Source organism: Candida orthopsilosis, assembly GCF_000315875.1.
Source record: "Candida orthopsilosis Co 90-125, chromosome 7 draft sequence".
Classification (NCBI taxonomy): Eukaryota; Fungi; Ascomycota; class Pichiomycetes; order Serinales; family Debaryomycetaceae; genus Lodderomyces; species Lodderomyces orthopsilosis.
The window spans coordinates 312335-338200 of record NC_018301.1 but is presented as its reverse complement, the minus strand read 5'-3'; the positions used below and the strand labels follow the sequence as shown (position 1 = coordinate 338200).

The 25866-nt window shown below is 36.1% G+C and overlaps 12 protein-coding genes across 12 annotated transcripts; 2 read left to right on the top strand and 10 right to left on the bottom strand. All coding sequences in view use genetic code 12, as the record gives it.

Annotated features, from left to right (window-relative positions):
- Positions 1-589: 589 nt before the first annotated feature.
- Positions 590-1882, top strand: CORT_0G01710 (Sli1 protein; the record flags this gene model as incomplete). The annotated part of the gene is made up of 1 exon (XM_003870935.1): positions 590-1882. One exon carries the CDS (start codon positions 590-592, stop codon positions 1880-1882), a length of 1293 nt encoding a protein of 430 aa, XP_003870984.1.
- A 95-nt stretch (positions 1883-1977) lies between these two features.
- CORT_0G01700 (hypothetical protein) lies at positions 1978-3813 on the bottom strand (the record flags this gene model as incomplete). The annotated part of the gene is made up of 1 exon (XM_003870934.1): positions 1978-3813. One exon carries the CDS (start codon positions 3811-3813, stop codon positions 1978-1980), a length of 1836 nt encoding a protein of 611 aa, XP_003870983.1.
- A 398-nt stretch (positions 3814-4211) lies between these two features.
- Positions 4212-5318, bottom strand: CORT_0G01690 (cation conductance protein; the record flags this gene model as incomplete). Its single annotated transcript, XM_003870933.1, has 1 exon — positions 4212-5318. One exon carries the CDS (start codon positions 5316-5318, stop codon positions 4212-4214), a length of 1107 nt encoding a protein of 368 aa, XP_003870982.1.
- Positions 5319-7350: 2032 nt separating this feature from the next.
- On the bottom strand, positions 7351-7887 carry CORT_0G01680 (hypothetical protein; the record flags this gene model as incomplete). Its single annotated transcript, XM_003870932.1, has 1 exon — positions 7351-7887. The coding sequence occupies one exon, from the start codon at positions 7885-7887 to the stop codon at positions 7351-7353; it is 537 nt and encodes a 178-aa protein (XP_003870981.1).
- Positions 7888-9570: 1683 nt separating this feature from the next.
- On the bottom strand, positions 9571-10737 carry CORT_0G01670 (cystathionine gamma-synthase; the record flags this gene model as incomplete). The annotated part of the gene is made up of 1 exon (XM_003870931.1): positions 9571-10737. One exon carries the CDS (start codon positions 10735-10737, stop codon positions 9571-9573), a length of 1167 nt encoding a protein of 388 aa, XP_003870980.1.
- Positions 10738-11619: 882 nt separating this feature from the next.
- CORT_0G01660 (Chs2 chitin synthase) lies at positions 11620-14610 on the bottom strand (the record flags this gene model as incomplete). Its single annotated transcript, XM_003870930.1, has 1 exon — positions 11620-14610. The coding sequence occupies one exon, from the start codon at positions 14608-14610 to the stop codon at positions 11620-11622; it is 2991 nt and encodes a 996-aa protein (XP_003870979.1).
- Positions 14611-16034: 1424 nt separating this feature from the next.
- On the top strand, positions 16035-17045 carry CORT_0G01650 (hypothetical protein; the record flags this gene model as incomplete). The annotated part of the gene is made up of 1 exon (XM_003870929.1): positions 16035-17045. One exon carries the CDS (start codon positions 16035-16037, stop codon positions 17043-17045), a length of 1011 nt encoding a protein of 336 aa, XP_003870978.1.
- Positions 17046-17196: 151 nt separating this feature from the next.
- On the bottom strand, positions 17197-18867 carry CORT_0G01640 (hypothetical protein; the record flags this gene model as incomplete). The annotated part of the gene is made up of 1 exon (XM_003870928.1): positions 17197-18867. One exon carries the CDS (start codon positions 18865-18867, stop codon positions 17197-17199), a length of 1671 nt encoding a protein of 556 aa, XP_003870977.1.
- A 787-nt stretch (positions 18868-19654) lies between these two features.
- CORT_0G01630 (aldo-keto reductase family protein) lies at positions 19655-20701 on the bottom strand (the record flags this gene model as incomplete). Its single annotated transcript, XM_003870927.1, has 1 exon — positions 19655-20701. One exon carries the CDS (start codon positions 20699-20701, stop codon positions 19655-19657), a length of 1047 nt encoding a protein of 348 aa, XP_003870976.1.
- A 432-nt stretch (positions 20702-21133) lies between these two features.
- CORT_0G01620 (oxidoreductase) lies at positions 21134-22147 on the bottom strand (the record flags this gene model as incomplete). Its single annotated transcript, XM_003870926.1, has 1 exon — positions 21134-22147. One exon carries the CDS (start codon positions 22145-22147, stop codon positions 21134-21136), a length of 1014 nt encoding a protein of 337 aa, XP_003870975.1.
- A 720-nt stretch (positions 22148-22867) lies between these two features.
- CORT_0G01610 (oxidoreductase) lies at positions 22868-23764 on the bottom strand (the record flags this gene model as incomplete). The annotated part of the gene is made up of 1 exon (XM_003870925.1): positions 22868-23764. The coding sequence occupies one exon, from the start codon at positions 23762-23764 to the stop codon at positions 22868-22870; it is 897 nt and encodes a 298-aa protein (XP_003870974.1).
- Positions 23765-24106: 342 nt separating this feature from the next.
- CORT_0G01600 (Tub1 alpha-tubulin) lies at positions 24107-25754 on the bottom strand (the record flags this gene model as incomplete). The annotated part of the gene is made up of 2 exons (XM_003870924.1): positions 24107-25428; positions 25730-25754. The coding sequence occupies 2 exons, from the start codon at positions 25752-25754 to the stop codon at positions 24107-24109; spliced, it is 1347 nt and encodes a 448-aa protein (XP_003870973.1).
- Positions 25755-25866: the final 112 nt, after the last annotated feature.

Below are 25866 nucleotides of genomic sequence, written 5' to 3'. Positions count from 1 at the left end.
GACCTTGTAATGTAAACTGCAAGTTCCTCCAGCTGCATATAACAAATGCTATGTTTAGATGATGTGCCAATCGTACGTACACAATGCCTGTTTCTAATCCACAATATACTATATTCCTTGACTATAAAGCGCCCGAGTAGCCCTTGCGTGATTCTCTTTTCAGTGCCAACTCCCACAGCAACTGGTTCCATTTACCAGAATATATCTAATCAGACTAAAATTCACGAAAAAATATTCCGTCTTGAGTAAGGCCGGGTAACTAAAATTTTTAAAGATGATGTCCATTTGTTCAGAAGCTGGCAAAATCCGGAAATGACCCTGACGTAAGATAAAACACTTTCCTACCACCTTTGATTTTCTTCTAGCTATTGTCAGTATGTATTGAGAGGAGTTGTACACTCGTTTGTTCTGTGCGTTTTTACATAATCGCTTACTTGATACGAATGTACGAAAATTTCACGAACAATCGCATTGATTACAAATAACTATATTTTTGTCGTAAAGTATTTTTTACAAACAAGTTCGGACGAATCATAAGCTCCAAGAACACGCTCCACTTTCCCACCTATTTTTATCACACACAGCAACAATGACTCAAGACTTACGAGCACCTTCGTTCATGGAACGGTATCAATTATGTCGTGTTGATAACAAGTACTACCCGAATTTCAACGTCACCGTCAAATATGCATCGTCAATCAATTCAACAGTGTTGGCGCATGCGGTACATAACATCATTGTAAAGAATCCGCTTCTTGGATGCAACTATTTTAGAACCACCGAAGGCGATGATCATAATGATTACAGAAACTATTCCATTCGTCCTATAAATATCAAGTTTGATGATTTAATTTCAGTACGATCAGAGCCAGAGGAAACTTATATCAATGATGAATTTTTTACCGATTTGAACAAGATCCATTTCGATATAAATGAAACCAAACCGTTGTGGAAAGTGATACTTAATGGATCTTATGTGACAATTGTATGTTCACATATCTATTTCGATGGTAATAGTGGTTGTTTCTTTCATAAGGATTTACTTGAAGAGTTGAAGGAGTTAGAAAGTATTGAGGATCTGTTAGTGCCATTGGAATACATTGTGAAAGCTGCTGAAATTACTTCAGTGCCACCACCAGTTGACGCAACAACAACTTTGTATTCATTACCCATTTGGCAAACTGTTAAGAATGTATTCAAATTGGTGGTAGCTCCAGCATGGTTCAAGCCACCTACAAAGTTACCTTTATTTAAAACCACACCGATTGTCGTTGATCAAATTAATCATTTTAAGGTTATTCACATAGACCCAACTACGCTCAAGTCAATATTAGCTCACGTCAAGTCATTAAACACAACATTGACACCATGGTTGATTGCAATTACATTTAGCCTGTTTCTGAAACTACACCCAAACAATTCCTTTGATGCTACTATCCCATTAAATGGGCGTAGGTATACCCCAGCCGACAAGTATCAAGTCGTTGTTGCTGAATCAACGGTTACACTTGATCCACCATTCGATATAGAATCAACAACGTCAGCTATAAAGACTCAATTATCAGCAGAATTGGAATCGCGTGATCCATTCAACCGTGTTGCATTACTTAAATATGTCAATATAGGTAATTTTGCCGACCAGAGAATTGGAACTCATGCAAGACATACCATGGAAATTAGTAATGTTGGTAAATTACCGGTACCTCAATGCTGGTTTAGTCAAGGATGTGGGTTTTCAGCACATTTGCAATTGAATGTAGCTAGTAGTGAAGATGGTATGGATATTGTGTTTGCATACGTTGATGAGGTCAAGAAGGATTTTGAAGAATTCATAAACAACTTTCATAAAGAAATTGACAATATTACGCATACGGCTACGTGAAATTCTATGAAATCAAACAATGAGGTATATATACTATTTGTCTATAAGATTATAGAGCATTTTCTATCAAATGAATCCTCCTCCGTATAACTGACTTAAAACCCACCAGTCAAGTTCCTTATCTTGTCAACCTCGTCCTGTAATGCTTTTAAGTCGTCTAAGATATTTCCTGTTGAATCATTGTTGGAACTCCCCGACACATACATGTTTGGAATCTTTGGAGGCAATGCAGGTGGCTGTTGTTGATTCTGCTGTGGATAATATTGCTGTGATAGTTGTTGTAGTTGCTGTGGCTGCTGTTGTGCTTGTGATTGCTGTACTTGTGGAGGTTGAGGAGATGAGACGCCTCTGCCACTAGCATTTCTTCTCCTTGGCGGGGGAGGTGGTGGTGCAGGCTTATTCGGTATTGGCGATGAATACGATCTATGGCGTGGTACTGGTGGTTTCCCATTTTGCAATGTATTCTGCAACGTATTTTCCATGGTTGGACCTGTCATTTGGGAGGTAAAAGCCAGTAGAGATATTTTGGGTAATTCTTGTTGTTGCAGTTGTTGCAGTTGTTGCTGCGGTTGCTGCGGTTGCTGCGGTTGCTGCGGTTGCTGTGGTATTGGCGGTGGTGATAACGATTGTTGCAATTGTTGCACCTGCTGTGGAGATTGGACTGCTGGTGGTGAAAATAGTCTTGCCATATCAGCAGGACCAGTTACATTTGGTCTTAATGGTTTCAAATCAGGCTCATTTGTTTTAAAATCTGGTTGAAGACTAGAAAACATTTTGGATATTTGTGCTGGACCTGTCATATTTGGCTTCAATAAGTTACCATCTTGTCCATCAGAATTGTCGAAATTTGATGGTGGAACTGGTGTACCTCCAACAGATACCGTGTCAACAGAATTCAAGTGCTGGAAATTGTTGATATCAACATCTTTTAACACTTCCTTCTCTTCTTCTTGTTCTTGTGGGTTTTGCAGTTGCTGATTATTTTGCATTTGTTTGAGTAGTTGATCCATGGGCAATGTGTAATCCAAGGGATTTTGTGAAACTGGTTGTGGAGATTCCATTGGTGTTAAGTAATTTGAATCATCATGCACGTCAACCTGATCGGAAAATTTAACCTTCTTAGATTTGCGTTTTCGAGAATTTGAGTTGGAGTTGGTTGAGGAGTTAGAACCTGGTCGTTCTCCAGTTAATAAAAACTGTGTGAACCCATCAATGTCAAGTGGAGCCATTGACTTGGAATCGTTATTTGATTTTCCGTCTTGTACATTGTCTACCTCTCCATCACTTCTGTCCTCATTCGAGCTGTCCTCTTCGTCATTGAGTCTCTTTTTCGATAAAATAGAAGGTGGAGTCGGCACCGGTGCCACAACTTTGATCAATTTCCTCAGTGGTTTCTCTCCTCTTAACGTATGACTTATCACTCTTAGCAATGCAAAAAACTCTCCAATATTGATACTTTGACTGATCTTGTGGAAAATATGACTTATTTGCTCTCTTATTTTATCGGCAATTTTGAAGTTGGTGAGGAAACTAAACACATCCCATATTGAAATAGTTCGACTATTAGTTCTTGCCAATATATCGCTGTACCATCTCATGTACGTCTTTGATTCCTGTAATGTCAACTCTTGTGCTGTTAGACTTAAAGGGATGCTTGACTCGTACTCATCCGAAGCCCCATTTTCATAAGGAATCGAATCAAGGGACAAGCTGGGATGACGATTAGCGTTGGGTGGAGCTAGTAGACTTTCATAACTGTTATTGTCACTGTGTGTGATCTGGGGTGGCTTATCAGGATACAAATGTTTTATGTGGTTGAAATTTAGTCGTGATTTAGTCGGAGTGGGTGGAAAATTGTTATTGTTGCTGGGACTTTTGCTGGGACTCACATCGTTCCTATCGCCAACAGTGTTTACATCGTACCAATTCATTTCAAACGTGTGATCAGTGGTGTGTACTGGTGTAAGCAAAGATGAATGAAATAATTATTGATATGGATTGTGCGTTGTCGCATAGGGCAAAAGCTTTAAAGGACGACGAACAAAACTTTTTTGGAGATTTTAATTTTCTTTTATATCCGCGACATCTGGAGTGACGCGTAGTCGATAATACGACATTGAAAACGCTTAGGGTAATCTACATCATCTACAAATGTTACGGTCATAGTCTATTCCAATAGCTCGTCACTCATCAAGATTAAAAATTATGGGAATATATAAGTCAAATATCGAGGTTTTTTTTTGTTTTTTTATCTTTATTTAAACGGATTAACGAATGAAAACTTGCTTCGGTTGGGATATCCTCCAGACATCCTGTAAATCCTGTTCGGTTATTGGTGCATAGCTTCTTGTAAAGCAACAGTATCGGCAATGTGCCTGTTGTTGTTTATTCCCACCGGGATGTTTCGTTGGGGGGAAGCAACTCTTTCATGATCGGATCCAGCCCAGTCAGTATCTTCCTCCAAATCTTGAAGTTTTCCTTTACCTTTGTCAACATACACATCACCAATGTTTGATCCTGCCATTTTCTCGACTTCTTGTGCTGAAGGCATGAAAATAACTCTCGTACCTGGTGATTTGGCCATATTTTGTAAAGCGTCCAAGTATCTAATTTGCATAGCTGGTTTAGAAGCCAAGATATCGGCAGCTTTTCTCATTAATTTGGCACTTTCAACTTCAGCCTTGGCATTGATGATTTTACCTTCACCAATTCTCTTGGCCTCAGCAGCCATAGATAAGGAAGCTTGAACCTTGTCTGGTAAAGTCAAGTCCTTAATCAAAATGGACTCGATATTGACACCCCAGTCAAATGCAGTCTTGGCAATAATTTGCTCAATTGATTCAGCAATTTCTTCCCTCTTTTCAACAACGTCTTGCAAAACTCTACCACCAATAACATCTCTCATGGTGGTTTGTGTTCTCTCAATAATAGCATTGTCAATGTTTTGAATGGAAAAAATAGCCTTCATTGGGTCGATGATGTTGTAGTAAACCACCGATGTAATAACAACCGAGACATTATCTCTTGTCAAACATTTCTGAGCTGGGATTTCACGAATATTGATCTTGATCGAAACTCTGGTCAATCTTTCACTCCATGTATTGACATAACTCAAACCTGGCTCAACTGTCCTTGATAACCTACCAAAAGTTTGCACTAAACCAACCTCACCTTGATCAACCTCTTTGTATGGATTTTCACATAAAAAGCAAAACATACCACATTGACCAAAACACGAACCTAAACCAGCAATAAATCTTTGATAACCACCTGGTGGGGGTGTTTCATACGACTTTGCAAAGTTCTTTAAAACCATTTCAGGCTTGACTGTTGGTTCTTCCGAAATTGTATTCATTTTTTGTTTGTAAGTAGTTGGATCAAAGGAATCAGTAGAATGGGTATCACCCACAGTTGTAGAATCGTTGGTGTTTTGCATTGTTAATGGTAGCTTAGTAGTTGTTGTTGAAGTAAGTGGATAATAAATAGGTTGAGAAATTGACTAATTGAAGGAGAATTGTTGACCTATTTATATTCCTTGGCTCGTGAGGATTTGGTTTGATTGTTTCGTATTCAGACGTGTGGTTATTATGTAATCTGCCATAGTTTACTAGTAGTTAACCATTACTATTAAAGATTAAGTAAGTACTGATGTAAGACAATAAGCGCCGTACAAATCAATGTGGAAGTTAGACTAGCCAATAAAGTTAAGTTTGTGTAGCATCATCAATTGACTGACGAAAGAGGGCTTTGTGTGATTTTATTACATAATATATTACATAATGATGCAGTAGAAAAGGCTGATACATTTGAAACTATAAACAATAGAAGGCTTGGCAAAGTGCATTCGTGTCGTTTACTCAAATCCTTTGACCCTCGGGCTTAAGCCTATATTTCGGTTAGTGGATTCTTATGTTGAGCTTATGTACCTGCGAGATCCAAAATCTTTTGCAACAATGAATTCGAACAGCACGGAGGCAGATGGATTGGCTGGTCGTATTCGTGAACTACGAGACATCAGATAGCCAACTGGGAAACTGCTCCTCCTGGTGAACCATAACAAGGTCATTCAAAAACTCTTATCGCCAGCTGTAACCGAAAAAGCATTGGTAAATTGGTTATAGTTGAGATAAGACATTGGGAGGCTATACCACTTGCATAACTAACATTATTTCTATTCGGCTCGATATTGTCACAAAAACGGAATTAAACTAGAGGTTGAAAAAAAGTCATGATCAAAAAATCCTACAACAGATAAGGGAAAAGGATAGTACAAACAAAGAAATCACATCCAAAAGCAGTGACGTAGTGATATTTTCAATTGCTGACGATGCTTGTCTTTCGCATATTTTTAAGGTGTAAAAGCAATTTCTTATAAGCTGTTACAATTGTGCCTTATACGGGTCGAGTCTGGGAGCTTGTGGTTCGACATAGTATCCTAGGGGTAGATTACTCATGTACTAAAGAAAAATAGTCACCAATCTTAGTATTACATTTCACTCATGACTCTTTTAAGGAGTGGCTTAGTCCCCACACGTTCGTATTTTCTTTCGAAGAGGATTCGGGATCACAAAATAGCACAAAAATAGGATGCATAAGCGCATCTTTTTATCCGTCGGCGTTAAACTTGACTATGACCGAATATCATTGAAGCAATCTCGGACCGTGGATACCAAAAGGTTTAGGATAAGGTTTAACGAAAAGTAGTGAGCTTTCGTTGGAAACTATTATCTTTGAGTTTGGAAAAATGTAGTCATCCACGTTATCTCGGCTTCCATTTCCATTTCTAAATTTGTTCAATTGTGTATGCGCAATACCTTGAAAAAATTCCATTCGAGGCTTGGCTCAGACCCATATCATAGAAAACAGATCGGCTTTAACTGCAAATCATTAATACACAAAACTACAATCACTTACGAAACTATCTTGAGATCGTTTACTAGTGTACGGCCCCACACGGTTACTATCGGATGGAAGGTTTCATCGGTTAAAGAAGCCGTAAAAGACATGTATAATAGATATCACCATGTTTGTCTGACTTAACGCCGAAATGAATGACTTCTCACACAACTCCTTGCTGTCTCTAATTTCTCTGATTTATACTGCAGTGACGTAATACCAATCTAAAAGAATAAAGGTACATGTGCAATATACCTCAGATTGAAGTTAATGAATTCCAGCCTTAGCATTTTGCTGATCAAAGATGAATGCATATAAACAAAAGAGGTAAAACCTACTTAGCAAACACAAATATATCTCTAGATACTCAAAAACAACGTTTGATTTACACCCTCCCCAACTGTAAAGGCTCAACTAGCAAAAACCATTATTACACGTAGCATGGTCCCAATCAGGACATTTCGAATACAATCATTGACACAACCATGTATTTGTTCCATCTATATCATTGATAAATGAACAAGACCCAGCTGTACTACATACTCTTCCAGTGTAAACGTATGTCCTACTCTTTACTCTTTTTTAGTGCTATCACCATCACCACCACCATTAGTATTATTTATAGCATGTTGCATTGCTGCTGCAAACACAGCTTTGACCTGGTCTGCAGTAGCCACAAAGTTGTTCAACTTCCCGTTTTCATCATCATAATTATCATCACCATCATCTTTTCTATTTTCAAGGTCTTTATCATCATTATCACCTTGCTTTACACACCCCGAATTTTTCTCAGCTGGCTCAATTACAAATCTAGCAAATTCATCAGATATGACAAATGTCTTTGCATCATCTCCATCTCCATGGCGCATCACCCATTTGTCTCCTTCTTTAAAAATTCCTGATTCTAACTCATATTTAACCAATGTGCCGGTGTCGATACCTTCTGGACCACTTTCGTATTTAGTCACACCAACTAATCTTCCTGTGTGAATTTTGTATGGATAAGTTACCATCACATTAAGGTACTCAGCATATTCACCATCCCATGTTGGAGTAGCCATCACTGATACTAAATGAATTATTGCTAAAACTGTGGTTAAGATCAACATTTATTTACTTGCTTTTGGTCGGATTTATATTTTGATTAGATAAGTGAATTTTGGTCTTGTGTAATTTGAATTGAGATTATTATTATCGAGTGGATCTCTGTTTAGTGTTGAATATTGATTGATAGACTTCAATTCTTGATCTAACTCAGATATTTTCAAATAGAATATTACTTATATTTATATTGAGCTTAAACTGCCTTGTTCACAATCTACGCGGTATTGTGCATATTGGGGCACATACATTAACCTCCTATAGTGCCAATATTCACAATAAGATTGAATCTTTGTGTGCTATTCGCTATTAAAAATTAATTTACACACTCTATCCTTGCTTATGAGGCTTGGCTGAAATTCAACCATTAACTCTCTGTCAAGCCGTAGCACCTTTGATTGGCGGCATATTTGAATTTTTCCCTCAAATGAGACAATAGAGCCATATACCCAATGTACCTTTTGTTATTGTTCTCTACAAGCTGATGGGTATTTAATTGTGAACTGGGTGCGTATTCAAATCAAATTTTGATTATTTTTGATGCCGTATGATGAAAAGAACAAAAATAAAAACAATGGGCAATGCTTTTTCGTATCAGGATCAAATTAAGAGAACTCACTGTAGAGGGGACTAAAAATCCTAAATATCATTGAAGAAATACTTGTCGATATATATTCAAGACTACTATTAAAGTTGGCATGAGGAATTAGATTGTCTATCGTTCAATTGGCGAATTTATATGAATAGTAAGGTTAAATCTCATTCGTAGAGTTGGATACCCGTTGATATGTAAGAATGGAAGTCTGTCATAGAGTAAATTGAGCTGTGTAGAGACGATTAGAAACAAAACACGATCTTACTATACCAGTTTTCTATTGAAACAAATTGCTAGAATTGTGAATAGTGGCTTTAAAATTTTCAATTGAGTGTTTTCTAAAAGCCATTTTGAGATAAGATGTGTCTATAAATAGATTAGTATTGGTTTAGTGAGATTGCCGACGTCATTATTTTGCACGATAGCGCATTGAAAACTGTCAAGCGCGAAATTGGAGCAAATGGCTTTAAATTTTATGGGCTACTCTTTTTCTCATAAGGTCATTAAATTAACTTGTTATCTTGATACATAAAGCTTGCAGCTTTCTAAATACTGTTACATTTCAAAGATTTCAGATAAGGCTTTGTTTATTGTTCTGATTTCTTTGCTCATTTATACGTACGTACAGCATCAAAACCTTTTGGTATACAAACCATTCCCAAAAGAGCCACAATTTTAAACATAGATACGTTTTTCGACTTTGGAAATTAAAGACGCAATATAAACTCCATCTACAGTTGTGTTTGTGCAATGGAAAGTAATCGGATTGGATAGATAAGGTTAGGTTTGAGGGTTAAACAAATACCACGGGTTGAAAAGCAATCATTCTCTTATCTCAGTTGTTTTGGAAATAAAAATATGTATGATGCCAAGAAGTTGACGATTTGATTTGATTATATTACATGGCTAAAGAAAGTACAGTTTAATTTAATTGACCTCGGCATATTGTTAAACATATCATGATTATTAGTAACGCTATCGAAACGTAGATGGATCTATTATCTCTCTACTGAAGCGATACTCACCTCAATCAATATCAATAAAACTTGTCTATAAACTAAATATCTCTCACTTCACCACTCTCTTATTCTTTCATCTATAAATTCAATTTTTTAACTTCTTCGACTAATAAATCAGCATCATTTCCGCCATCTTGAGTCAACCCGGTAACCAAATCAATCAACAAATCACGAGGATCTTCCAATCCAATAGACAATCGCAACAATTTTTTACTGATATGATCATCACTCATTGCTCTCCATTCAATTAAACTTTCAGCACCACCTAAACTAGTTGCATGATGAAACAATTTCAATTTCGAAGGAAATGATTTTGCGTATTGTTCAGTATCCAACTCAATCGAAAAAACCGGGGTATGGCCATTGGGGTATTGCTTAGCGATAAATGCATCAGTTTGTAATGATCCATGATAAAGCTTATCTAATTGAGGGAATTTGGACTTGTGTTGATTGAGGAACTTGACTATAGTTTCTGCACTTTTAGCTTGTCTTGCCACACGTAATTCAAATGTTCTTAAACTTCTAACTAACAAAGAACTTTCTAAATTGGCAATGTTTGTACCGAGGACTAATCGATCCAAAAGTAATTTTTCTTTAGTAGCTTGATCTTTAACGAGCAATAACCCAGCTAATAAATCAGAATGACCTCCAAAAAATTTCGTTGCTGAATGCATAACGATATCAGCACCAAATTCAAATGGGTTTAATAAAGGTGGTGGAGCAAATGTGGCATCAACAGACAACAAAGCACCTTGGCCATGGGCTCTTTTGGCATATTTCGTGATATCAAAATAAGTACCATATGGATTGACGGGAGTTTCCAAATGAACCAAATCACCAGACCCAACACTAGAGAAATCTTCATCATCAATATCAATTTCTTTTGTTCCATAATTCCGTTTCCAAATATCAACGATTCCATGGCATCCATGATAGGCTTGTCCAATAGCAACAGTCTTGGGATTCACATGCGTTACCAATCCATTAAATGCCGACAAGCCCGAATTGTAAACGACAGTGGGATACCCCGTGATAGCTTCAACTATGGCTTCAATTTGAGCAGCATTTGGGTGGTTTTCACGCGAATATACAAGTGTAGTTGGGTCAGTCAATCCACCGGGGATGAGTTCATCGGGGTTGGATGAATAACTGTAGGTTGTAGTGATGTGAATGGGTGAAATGACGTCGTTGGTTGGTTTGACGTGATCACCACCATGGATCGATTTTGTTGAAAAATGGGACATATTTTTAATAGGGTAGCTTATAGTATTAGTTGTTGATTGTTGATTGAAAATGGGAGAGAAGTGGGATAATTGAATGGGCTTATATAGTAATTGGGAAACGAATTGTGTGTACCTGAATCTCGGAGAATTTTGTTGACTCACTTTCAATAATTCTTTTTATTTTGTTTAATGCAGGTCGTTTTTGGTAGCGCAAAGAAAATTGTGGATCTCTCCTGCAACCGGAACGGAACGAAATTTCCGAGTACTTCGCATCGAGTCCATTGCGCATTGAGTTTTGCGCGTAAGCAATATAACATACCTAATTTATAAGATTTTTATACGGCATTTTGAGTTTAAGGTTCATTATGTAAAGATTATCCGTACCTGAATTAACCAGATGTGTTCAAATGTAGTAGAATACGTCATTATCGCTCAGCACTTGAGATTTTTACCTTTAGAAAATGTTGCAACGAAGTGACGATATAACAGTAAATCGAACAAGACATTGTAGTCTCCTGAGTAGTTGAAGACACAGTTGCAATCACAAATAGTTACATCTTTAGATCTCTTAGAATCCGAACGTTGTATTATCCTTTTTTGTTTATTTTGTTCCTATTTTTTTCTTTTTTTAGCTGAGGTGGTTTATCCGAGTATTAGCGCCATCGGGGACCACAATCCAAAATGCGTTCCAATTTGCGCTTTTCACATTAAAGTACGGCGTTTTTAATTAATCTCGCCAAATCTGTCTTCAAATCGCCATAGAGCATCACCAACTAATGCCTTTATCTACTCACTGGTCTATAGGCCTATTGAAAAATAAAATAAAAGAAAAACAAAAAAAACTCCTCTCAGTAAAAAAGAGTTGTGCATAATAATAGTAGTTTATTCATTTAGTGTTTTTCTCTATTTAGTAGCGTGTTCGCTGCGTCTCATTCTTCTTCCTAATCGACTAATCAAATAATAAATACATCCAATAAACCGAAACAACGCCATGAAAGCAACCGTCCATAAGATCACCGTCAAGAAAACCTCCAGTCGAGTAGTCTTTGTTGTGGTATCAGTTCCATCACTTTCTGAACCATCCAATTGATTGAAACCTCCCGTCTCTAGGACCACGGCAATAATGACAAAATTGGAAATCATCCAAATTAATACTGTCATTGACCTAATGAAGGCATAATAATCTTCAGTATTGACCTCAACTTGTTTTTCTGGTGGTGGTGCTGGGTCTCTGATTTTTTCCAATTGGTTCAAGTAAGATTGATTAATTTCTTCCTTGAGAATGGGCACACTCACATCAAATGTACCATCTTCACGTAATTTAGCTTCACCCAATGACTTACCTCCAACATCTCCCTTGGTACCCCAGGAAACATCATCAATATTACAAAATGCATAAATGTTGAGAACATTGATGTAGGATGGCGAAAGGAGCAAGTATTGAATGAAGGAAGTAAACATATGCCATGGTTCAAAGTACAAGAATGATGCAAGAAAGTATAGGGCGTAAGTTGATGCTGTAGCCACTATCAAATCTCTAAACTGAGCATTTTCAAAAAACAACAGCACCGAAAAGCTTTTTTCTTCATAAATTTGTTGAATTGAATGAACAGCAAGGAAAATTGCCGCAAAAATCATATATGCCATCAATATTGCAAAGAAAATAACAATAACAATATAGAATCGTTCAGTCCCCTTTGGTTTATTACCAAAACTGAGGACAAATGTTGTTACAATTGATGCCAAATACAACCAAAGGAAAATCACTGACAACACATTACCAGGAGCAAAATTCAAATCGGAGTTGGATAACGAAGTGGTCAAGATTCGAAACACAAGGAAATAAGATCCAATGGAAAACCAAGACACAATTAAATTAATCAATTGATAAAAAAATTCAACATGTAACATAATCTTGCGACTAATAGAATGAGAACTTTTCCAAACTTTGAAAAAATGAACAAGGGAATAAATGGCAGCAAAGAACGATCCATTTAACCATCTTCTTCTTTGTAAGATAAATTCAGCTAATCTTTCTGGAACATCAGTTTCAGCTCTTGCCGATTTACAATATCGCAAAACCCAATTACACCCTTGTTTCGCCACCAATTCAAAACACAAGATTCGATCTTCTGCAAGATACATATTCGATGTAAAAATCCCTGCTTCTTCCTTGAGTAAAGTCCGTTTCATTTCATATTCATCATCTTGAGGATCCAACTCACCCGAAGAATGTAAGAATTCCCCCTTGAAATATTTTTCCAATGGACCTCTACCATTGATATCATTTTGTAATGCAATATTTCTATATGCTGAGAAAGCACCTGGCAATACTGATATGAAACCAAATGAAGATTCAGTTGGTTTATCCAAGATATTTGAGATTTTGTATTCAAAGTTTTGTCCATAAACCAAAGGGTTTGTAATCATTTGTCTTTTTTTCAACGAGGCAATGATTTCTCCACATGCACCTGCAACTCGATGATCATTATCAAATTCTTTCCATAGTTTGTAAAGAGATTTACCTGTTGGTTGAGTACCACAATCTAGCAATACAACAATTTTAGGGTCCAACACTTGACCAATTGCTTGGAAACACCAACGATGAGAATTAATCTTTTTAGCATTGGTTTCCTTTAAACAAAAAAGCATTTGTACAGGGACAATTTTTTCCGTAGTGAGCTTGACAACATCATCAGAAACTGAACTGATCCCCACTCTAGTAGTATATTCATACATATGAGCTTGTACTTTTTTATCATCAACTCTACTTTTGGCCAATCCTTCTTGATAAACACCCAATCCTGCCAATAATGCTTGTGCACGTTCGTTAATTTTGGTTCTTCCATCACTAACAATACAAACAACAATCTTCTTCCATGAATCTTTACCCCAAGTTGAAGATCGTGATTTTGATTCAAGATATTTGATATTTTTGAAAACTCCTTTTAAAGTTCTTCCTAACAATACATCATCTTCATTATACATGGTAATTACAATCATCATCTCAGTTTGTCTTGGAATAGGATAATGCACCGGCCTTAATATATATGCATCACGATAAAAATTTGATGGACCACACGTAACCGCAGTATATCTCATAAATGCAAATTCTCTAGATAACCCTCCATCTTTCTCATCGGGGTTGTAATCGGGAAACTTGGACAACAATTCACCAGCAACTGGACAATCAAGTACTAAATGACCATTGATACCGGATGCTCTAATTGGTTTTTTAGCTCTAACCTCTTCTTGTTCGGGTGGCTGTTGAAAATCATCAAGATTGTTATCACCAAATGGACTATCAGGGACCACTTCATCTTCTTCATCAATAAGATTCCCAACAGGAACAAACTCAGGCTGCGCATCATCATCAACAACATAACTGGCAGTAGCTAAGTCATAATGGTCACCTTCAAATTGATTGTATTGTATTCTTTGATCAAACTCTCTTTCCTCTTGGTCCTCATCAGAATATACATGAGGCACAAATGCATGATTATAATTACTATTATACCCCTGGTATTGCATCTCATAGTCTTCCTGAAATGGATCTCCTTGTACTTGTGGCGGAGCATTGAAAATAGGTTGATTGTAATAGCTGTCATGATGTAATGAAGCAGTTGATAGATTTTGATGGTATATAGGAGGCGGTGCTGGTTCATTAAAATTCATCGAATGCGAAGATATATTATTGTGATGATTAGTATAAACACCTTGAGTTAAGGGTGTATTACTCATATGGCTCACATTATGATCTAAAAATTCCAATGACAGATTATCATCTTCATCATAATCATCTGATGGCATTCTATATAGATTTGAACTAGTGTTGTTGTTGTTGTAATCAGGGTGTAAGTGGTTTGAATCACCATTAGTTCTATGATAACTCATATTGAAACGCGTGTATTTCTATGGCGCGGGGGAGGAGATGTATGACGGGTGAGTAAGTTGTTGGCTGTAGTCAGATGATGTGATTAATAAATAAACAAGTATGTATAAGGGGATATCTTCTGTGATATATATAGATATGTAGTCTGCTAGTTATAGCCTTATCAATTGATTAGCCCACCCTCTGTATGATGTGTTTGTTCATCAGTCAGTGTGTAGTAATACAAAATTTTTCATACATTACACAACAGTGTGTTTGTGTTTGTGTTTAGTGCGTAAGTTGTTAAGTGTTTTATATTTAGAAGTTAATATTTAGTATGGATGTATGGGTGCAACTCTGTTTACCTTTTGTCTCGCTGTGTGACTTGACTTTGGGTTTTTATTTCGTGTCTCAGCCCCAGCCAAAGGGAGTCATATGTCATATGACATTATGTTACGACATTAGAATACAATTCACGACATTGATAAATAGATACTGCGTTTCACCTTTCATACGAGATGAGAACCCCCCTTGAAGAAGCACTATGCACTATGCACTATGTTCTTGGATAGGCTACAATTGAATTTCTATTGAGTGGTGTAATGCCAAGGAAATGACCTAAAATTCAATAAGTTTGATACTTCTCTTCTTCTTCCTCTGCAGTGTCTGCAATGGTGCCTGCGTCATGCAAAATTACCTTTGACTCCAAATTGTTGTGTATGTGGGCGAAGTTTTAAATGAGACAAAATCGTAATGTCATTAGTTTCTATTCTACGACATTAGAATTACGACACATGTGCTTTTTGACACAAAGCCACTCTTCCTGGTTTAAGATTGTTTCATGATATTATTCATTTTTGCAGTCATTCAAAAGAAGCACAACCACTGGCTTAAGTAACCGGTAATGGATCTTTTCATGTGATACTTCTACCCCCACACACACATATACACCCCCTCTCTCCGCTAACATGTATATGTTCTACAGGGTTAGGGGTTAGGATTGCTTTTTATGTTGCCCTTTTCTTTTTCCCTCTGCCAAATGTACTGTTGGGCATATACTTCAGCCTGCAGAAGAACGAAAAGTCATTCAACTAAATACATAAAAAGACGGAAATATATCACGATTGAAAGCAATAAGTGAACTTTTCTTTTGTTGGATGTGCTTCAAACTGCATACACTATATCATCAAGTCATTCATAATATCAAAATGGGTTCATAACGTTGGTATACTATTTATGGTACAATTACTAAAAGATGTTGAATGATCTCTCCATTAGTAAGGATGTTTCTTTTCGTCACTTTAAAGATATGAGGAGATTTGGAATGGTAGACACTGGTACATACCTTCTATAAAAGTGGATCTAAATTGTCTAACTTTGTTTAACCTTGCCTCCCTTCTCTCAAGAGCACTCAATGCTATAATCTTATTCTACATACATACTAATCATGTTCAACAAAATTCAAACTTATTTATTACGACGTATATTTGAAGATTTAGATCCAAGTCTATTTCAAACAATAGAGGGTACAATACTGCCTTCTCCAACTTCAGCATCATCATTATCACCGTCAACAGGTCAGGATTCACAAGAGACTATTCGTTTACACAATAGTATCGAGATAAATGATACTACGTCACCCAGACATTTCAAAAATCAGATTAGAGTCTATAATCAAATAATCAATCTGGTTAATCACTACAAGAGTCAATTAACTGATGATAATTATAAGCTAGTAGTATTGTATTTTGAATACTACTATTTAAATATTAAACTTAATAGAGTAATTGATGATAACCCCAGAAGGCAAGTGCTCAATTACATCGACTACATCCTATCCTCGGTTGATGACACAGTATTATATACAACAATAATTGAAATTGACAAGATCCTACACACATTCAACCAGACATGCAATTTACCACAACTAGATGACGTATTATCCGATTTTAATTACTTTATCAAACAATTCCAATCCAACATTTCAAAAACCACGTTGATCCATGCAGTGTCATTAACTTTTGCATATGAAGTTTTCCAATATCCCAATATGGCAAACAAGATCAACAATAATCTGTCAACAAATTTAAAGCAACGTAGACTTTTAATTCAATTTTCAAGATTTTATTTCATAACTGCTTGGTTAAATTATACTCAAAATAAATCAATGAAGTTTATTACCTTGGATGAAGTTGCTCAACAGTTTTGTCATACTGAATTTGATAAAGTTGTGAAAGATATAAGACAAGGAGAAAGAGTTGTAGAGGAAACACTAAGTGGTGGGGGTCATGAAGACCAATATAGTGACGAAGGTAATGGTGGTGCAATTGATGATCGATTAATACAAATGTATAATGCTGGATCATTGGCTGGATTAAGAAGCGATGAAATTATTCAACTGTTTCAAGAAGCAATGAAGGAATATAGATTTAGAAGACAGTTAACTAATAAAAAATAATAATAACATAGCTTAGTATTATATACATACACATTATAATGTCTTTATCGTATTGACTACTTTGGTTGTGTCTACAAAACTTTTTGACCAAGTGTTAAAATCCCTCTTTTGGAGACTTTCGTTTAGAGTTAGCTTGTTTTGCCATTTCAATCTATTTATCTTCACCACTTACCGCAACCACCTTCTTCTCATCAGTGACCTTCTTTGTATCTTTAATCTTATCGTCCTTCTTCGCCTTCTTTTCGTCAATCGCCTTCTTTTTGTCTTTACTCTTCTTTTCATGACTATCCTTCTTCTCCTTCTTAGCTCCCTTGTCCTTCTTCTTTTTCTCTTCTTCAACAACAACGGCATAATCATAAGGTTTATTAGTTGACCAAATAAACCAAATCATCAAAATCTCCACTAACGAAAGTGCCATCCATTTAACTTCATAAGTTTCCAATAATTGACCAATATTACTCAACAATTCACCTACATCAAAAACACCACCAATATTCAATCGAATAAAAGCAACATAAACCGATTGTTTACCAAATAACGTCCAGGCAATTAAATGAATCATGATGGTGACAATCATTGGTTTGGCCAATTTACGGGACCTCCTTAATTTCCAAGCTAATTGAAATCCACATACAAGTCGTACTACCTGCATTAAAAATCCACAGAGTAATTGGGTTTGTGATCCATATTTGAATAGGTACTTGAGTAAATCTGAATTTTGATTAATGACAATATTAGCATAATATTCATTGACCAAAATCGATTTCTTGTAAATCAGATAACGTTCTTGATTAATGAGTATACTAGTTAATGGAATGGGTATATCGATACAATTATCCAAGACAAATATAGCAACTAAATTAACAATAAATGCCAATTGAAAAATCAATTTTGAAATTCTAATGGTTTTTAGTGATTCAGGAACATTGATGTATCCCAATCCAAAATAAACTTGAGATATGATAAATTTTTGCCACTTGTTCAACAAAACATTAGCAAAATATCCAAAATAATCTTCAGTAAAACTGTAAATGAAATCATTGGGGACAAATAAATAAATCAAGCGAAGAGCAAATTGAATCAATGTGAACCCAACATAAACAATCAACAATTGCGTCAATTGTTGGACCACTGGTGGTAATTTGTCAAATTTCCTAGCTCTAATCGCCGGATACAAATAACTCAATACAACTAAAGTTGAACCAAACATAATGACAATATTTAACGATGTGGCAATATCATGAAATACACTAATGGGGGTAAATTCTTCCACTGATAATTGCGCTTTGTAATTAGTTGGATGGATAAGATTTCCATCAAAGGAATATAATGGCATATAGATACAATAAGTACCCGGTTCATTGACTCCATAACTGATAAAACTCGTTTCATTAGTCACAACATCATACCAAACCAGTTTCGGTAACGACTTACCCACTTGATTCATTTGTAAATTGAAATCAACCAGTTTATGAACTTCATCAACAAGAAGCAAACTCAGTCCCTCACCTTGATCATTCACTTGGTCATTAAGATAAGTATGGTTTAAAAATTCATTGAAATTGGGCACATTCTTAAACTTGATCAAATCACGATAATTGAAAATCAATACGGGGATAGTTTCATTATCTCTTGCTAAATCAAATTCAATTTCAAATTGAGTGTGAACTGTATCGTTGGCGTATAAACATACGGCATTATTTTGATAGTTGAAAAATACTTTTCGATATGGAGTCGTCGGTTTGGCTGTGGATAAGACTTTTGCAAATGCCAATTGAACGAGTTGAGTAATGATGAGGAATAGTAGTTGGTACACTCTCATTTTCTTGCAATTACCTTCTTTTTTTGGTTCAATGAAGTAGAATCAATTTGGTGATGATGATTTGAGGCTTGGTAATAACCTATTTATATATTCTTCAAAAAAGAAACCCTTCTACTACTGACTCAGGGTTTACTATTGCTTCAAGCCAGAAAGTGACACGTCGTTGGTAAATTTTACTCTTTCTGAGGTGATATTATGCTTCCATTAGCTTGACTAAAGTTTAGCGTCTGAAATAATAAATATTACGTTGTGGGTTTTTGTGTCAAGCGTAAACCTCGTTACGATTTTTTATCCTCGCAGACAAACGGCACCTTTTAACCACAGTACAAAAGACTCAAGACCAGATAGACTACCGCGTTACAACAAACAAAGAGAGGTGTACTAGAAGCCAAAGAGGTTGTACTTTGATTTATTCTTTTAAAAGCTCTTTTTTTTTTGATTGTTGGGAAATTTCAAATAAAGTTGTCATTTTCGTATATTGATGCATCTAGTCGTGTACTTTTGGTTATCTGCAAATATCGTGCCATATTTTTATGAAGGAATAGAGTACGTGTCAATAGAGACGTTTTTTGCAACTGTACATTAGCAATGTAGTTAATAAGCTACCGTTAACGTGGTTGCAATGGCTTCGCTCACCAATGCGGTATAATCTTTCAAAATCTGGTAGGAACAGAAGTTTTATTCCTTTTTGCATCAAATTTGTAACAAAAATATTTTAACATATTTAGCTGCAAAATTCTCCTATACTTGTATATATACAAAATTAATGTTTTATAGAAACCGATATCTATTGAAACAATGAACCTTCACTTTGAGCATTATATCTCAATCCCTTAATTGGATTCTCTTTCAAAATCAAATCAATTTGTTTTAAATCATCATCAGTTAATTCAACAAAATTACCAAAATTCAATTTAACCCGATCAATAGTTGATCCCGAGGGGATAGGTAAAATCCGTGTGACTTTGTCGATCCCTTTATAATTGTGTTGTCCCGAAATTTTCAAAATCCAAGAAAGGGCCAAGCTTTCTAAACTTGTATGCTTCACATCATGAGCGAATGCATAAAGTTTCTTCAATGGAATTAAATTGTGAGTGAAATTATCCGGTTGGAATTTATCCAAAGTATGTTTAAAATGACCTTGAGGGATTTCTGAAAGAAATGTATCGGCATGTTCAACACAATAATCAGTTAGGATTCCTCTACATAATGGTGAGTAAGCAATAATGGGGATCTGTTTGTCGGAAAGGAATGCCAATATACCATTGTCAATTAAATCTTGTGAAAACAATGAAAGTTCCAACTCAACACATGAGATTGGTGCAATTTCCGTGGCTTTTTCAATAGAGTTTATCCCAACTTCAGATAACGAAATCCCATCAATGGTTCCATTGTCGACATATTTTTTAATGTAACTGATTGTATCTTGGTATGGCACATTCAGATCAACTCTAGCAGCTTCGAAAATCAATTTTGGTCGGGAACCACTTTTGGGGAAATAAGAAGCGACATTTTCAATTGATTTACTAATGTATTCTTTAGATCCATTAGGCTTCAACGTAGCTGGATCTACTCCTCCCTTGATTGAAATTATCAAAGATTCATTGATGGCAGGGTCATTGGCGGATAAGAATTGTTGAAGCAACTTTAAATTAACATCATCAGGACCGTAAAACTCACCACCATTGAGAAGTTTAACTCCGTATTCCGGATGAGAAGTAACAAATTTCAATGTATCGATTGATTGTTGGAATGGTGGTGGTTGCGATGTCCATGTCATTGACATGGTTCCAAATCCGAATTTACCGGGAATTTCAATTGGTTGTGAAGTCATATTAATATAGTGTTGATTGTACTGTAAACTTTGGATGTATATCTGATAAGACAAATGGTTTGAGTTGAGTAATTTTGAAAAAGCAAGTGAATACTGATCTCTATATATATAGCAGTTGGTGCTGTGCCTCCAGTATATAGGCTTAGTGTATCAAGTTGGTTTAATTCGACGATTTAACGTTTTGCGGGTTTTCGGGTTTTCCGTTTTTCTTTTTATCTATTGTTTTGATAGATGAAATTATCGCTCATTACTCAATTTAGATTTAATTCCGAAACACAAGTACAAAATGATCAACCACTCTACCTTACGTATCATATATTTGCTTTCATCTTCGGCAAACGGAAAAGACCAACGATTGAGACGCATTTAACTAAGCAAAACTAAATTCAACTGTAAAACTAAATGGACCTACAAACTGTTCTAAATTAGCAATTACTTTTTTACTGCTACATCAAATCCACGTTTCTCCAATTGTTCAATATTCCAATCCCATGTTTGCTTTGCATATTTCAGGTTACTAGCGACTTTACTTGGTTTGTCAAAAACACCACCGGTAACTAAGTACCCACCGTTATCTTTTTTAGTGTTCAAATTCGGATCCATAACTGCTCTTAACGTAGCCAAAGCACCTTCTTCATTAGAAACACCCATAAATTTATCAAAGATTGCAAAAATTGCATTTGCTGGGTACTTCATAATAGGAGCTTGACGCCAGTAATCATATAAATTGGTGCCCAATATAGCACCTGGATGAATAGCGATTGACAAAAACTTTGGATATTTGATAGCCCATTCCTTGGTGATTTGAATTTCAGCTGTCTTTGCAATACCATACCGAACCCAAGTAAAAATACTGTTTGGAAATGTGTTTGTCTTATTATTCTCTGGTTTGAAATACTTGTAGGAGAAGTTGTGTCCAATTGAGGATAAATTAATAATTCTGGGAGTTTCTCCAGCATCAACAGTCTTTTGCAAATAAGGGATCAATTGAAGAGTCAAGAGAAAATGGGCCACAAAATTCACTTGGTATTGAATCTCATAGTCATCCTTGGTCACCTCAAATGGCACCGCCATGATACCAGCATTGTTTATCAACACATCCAATTTGTCTTCTCTAGCGGCAAAGAATTCTTCAACTGCTTTTGGAACCGACGACAAGTCCAATAAATCAATATGAATATAGTGTAATTCGCCAAAAATATGATTTGGTTTTCCTTCTTTGGTTATTCTTGCTTGTGCTTCTTTTTCAATATCTTCAAACGCTTTTCTAACCTTCAGCTCAGTTCTTCCAGCCATATATATCACATAACCATGGAGATACAAATGGAGTGTTGTGTACCATCCGATACCCGAATTTCCTCCCGTAATTATCACAACTTTTCTTTCTGTTTTAGGATTATAATAATGCGCCGTTTCTGGGTTGTAAAATTTGGATCTGGTTGGCATGTTTGTTACTTGTTAGAATGCTTAAGGAGGTAGAAAGAACGATGGTAAATGGCACTTTTGTTAGTATTATATATCCTCCCATTGTCGATATAAAATTTCAAATAAACTCAACTCAAAACAACTACGACTATAAAGACTTTGGGGGAAATTCAACAATGCGTATTTCAAGGGTTAGTAGGGCTTTGTTAAAAAGCATGTGATAACAGAGTATGGGAATAGAATGGCTAAATATAGGTGAATACCTAGAAACACCCAGTGTCTAAGATGGGGACAACCCCTCTTGCGATGATACCAAAATTGTGATTGACTGCAGTTTTGAAGCAAAATTCTCGGTTATTACCCCTTTGGGAAATACACCGAACTAAGTATTTCATTGGTATCAACCAATAAAACTCTAAAACTCAACTCAACAATTAATCAAACCTATCATATTCGGCCGACCGGCCACCTATTTTCAAATATAGAGACAGAATCGGTGAAAACCACGGCTTTCACGGCGTTAGGAAAGTCCCGGTTGCCAAAGTATAACTGTCATAAATTAGACCCCACTTTGCAACTCCAGAGACCACAATAATGCAAATAGTAGGTAGGCGACAGCTAATGACTTTTACAGTACCTACAAGAATCAATCTACGACTTAAACGAAACCCAACAAAAATGCATCTGTAAGACTTATTCTATAAACATTGTCACCATTCTTTGTACGTTCATGGATCCTTTTCAAAAGTAGAATACTTTTTCCTTATCCCAATCCAATTCATCAAGTAATCCATTAATGTGACTCTTCATGGCTGGTGGGCCCGACATCAAAATCTTTGTGTTTTCCTTGTCATCAAACATAGTCTTAATCATTTCCTTCGACACGTATCCAACACCACCAGTCCATTCTTCACTAGGATTATCCACAGTATAATACACTGACAATTTGGGATACTTCTCTGCAATAGAATCTAATTCCAGCTTCAACAAGATTTGATTGGGGGTTTGACATGCAAAAATCACTTTGAGTTCAGTTTTATCTTCAGGGTTAGTTATGACTTTAGTTATAACTTGCAAAATTGGAGTTATACCAGTTCCACCCGCAATCAACCCCAATGTTTTTGTTTCATTTGGCGTATAGTCCAATGTTCCCACTGGACCTCTAAATTTAACCGTTTGACCGATTTGTACCGAAGCTAATTTACTAGTCACTTTCCCATGAGGATAATGTTTGACCAAAATATCGAAAAATCCAGCATCGAACTGATTTGAGATTGGTGAATAATATCGTAATTCATCCTTACCATCAATCGTGAAAACACAAGATAAATGATGTCCCGTTGGAATATCCAATATTTCATCCTCACGACCCAACTTGAATCGGTAAATCGCCGTCATTGGAGCAACCATTGTTCGATCAATCAATTCAAAATCACGCCATATCGTTTGATGCATCGATGAACGACGCTGTGTGGCCAAGTAATATTGAATTGAACATATGATGATTATAAAGGCAATGGTGTATGGCATATAGGACCAACTGAATAACCAAGTTCCGAATAGAAGTAGGCCGATAGGGATAACTATTCCATGAAGTGGATTGGCTAGTAATTTTCTCTTGTCGTCTGTGTCTGCCATTATAGCTTTAGGTGTGTTGATGCTGTTTAGAGAGATGAGTGAAGTATAATAATTTGAAAAATTGGCAAGAGAGAAAAATTGATCAACTGGTAGGCTTTTGTGTTGACACTTTTATATCCGAGAAAGAAAGAGATATATAACCGTAGACAAAGACAATGCAACATTCACCTCTATCCAGCTACATCTAATGGCGTCTTTAAATTATCAAAATAAATTTCCAAAAAAGCTATATAAAAAACTAACCAATATATATGGCGAAGGGGTATATAAAAAAATAATATTAGAAATAGAGAAGAAACAACAAACCAACAAAAACAACTGACTAGCTAAACTCCCCTCCAACTAATACTCTTCTTCTTCTTCTGGGAAAGAATCAGTTCCAACTTCAACATAATCTCTTTCCAAAGCAGCCAAGTCTTCTCTAGCTTCAGTAAATTCTCCTTCTTCCATACCTTCACCAACATACCAATGAACAAAAGCTCTCTTTGAATACATCAAATCAAACTTTTTATCAATTCTTCTCCAAGCTTCAGCAATAGCAGTGGTATTGGATAACATACAAACAGCTCTTGATGCACCTGCCAATTCAGATCCCTTGATGGCAGTTGGTGGTTGATAACAAATACCAATCTTGAATCCGGTCGGACACCAATCAACCAATTGAACAGTCTTTTTCAGTTTAACTTGAGCAACAGCATTTTGAACATCACGAGTGACAACATCACCTCTGTACAATAAACAAGTTGCCATATATTTACCCATTCTTGGATCACATTTAACCATTTGATTACCAGGTTCAAAACAAGATTGAGTAATTTCCGAAACTGAATTTGCTTCATGATTAGCTCTAGTTTTGGAGAAAACAGGAGCGTAACTAACCAATGGAAAATGAATTCTTGGATATGGAACCAAGTTAGTTTGAAATTCATTTAAATCAACATTCAATGATCCATCGAATCTCAATGAAGCAGTAACTGATGAAACAACTTGAGCAATTAAATTGTTTAATGAGCTGAAATTTGGTCTTGAAATGTCCAAGTTTTTCCTACACATTTCATAAATGGCTTCATTATCAACCATAAATGTACAATCAGCATGTTCCAAAGTAGTATGGGTCGTCAACACAGTATTATAAGGTTCAACAACCGAAGTAGAAACCTGTGGAGCTGGGTAAACTGCAAATTCTAATTTAGATTTTTTACCATAATCTAATGACAATTGTTCCAATAACAAAGAACCCAAACCAGATCCGGTACCACCACCCAACGAATGAGTGAAAAGGAAACCTTGTAACCCATCACATTGATCACTCATTCTTCTGATTCTATCCAAAACATCGTCCAAAATCTCTCTTCCAACAGTATAATGACCACGAGCATAATTATTAGCTGCATCTTCCTTTCCAGCAATCAACTGTTCGGGATGGAATAAATCCTTGTAAACACCGGTTCTAACTTCATCAATTACATTTGGTTCTAAATCGACATATAATGCACGAGGAACATATTTACCTGATCCAGTTTCACTGAAAAATGTCGAAAATCCTTCTTCGCCTCCCTTTGGTCTATCTAATCCTTCTTGTAAATATCCATCGGGTCTGATTCCGTGTTCCTGGGAGTACAATTCCCAACAGGCATTACCTATTTGACAACCTGCTTGCCCAACTAAAGGTGGTGTTAGTATGGATGTTCAAAAAAAGAAAAAAAGACGCGCTTTTGATGGGGGAAGCATAACATTATTCAGCAGCCATATGGAAAAACACAGCACATATGTAACGGTTGATTAACAAAAGTGGTGAGGAAGTAGTTATAGGTGATCTAGTTGATGGCAGGCTGCTGGATTCGCCAGTCAACTTGATTCGTGTGTATTATAATAATAATCTGATTCGTGTTTCAAAAACTCACATTTGTCAACAGACACTCCATTTCATGAAAACGCCCATCATATAAGTAGCTATATACATACCGTTGATACTAATAACTTCTCTCATAGTTGATATCTGATAATGATTATCTAATGATGATAGATGTGTTTGTGTGTATGTTCGGTTTGATACTAAAGAAGTAGTAAGTAGTCGATCTGTGTGTCTGTGTTTTTGGTGT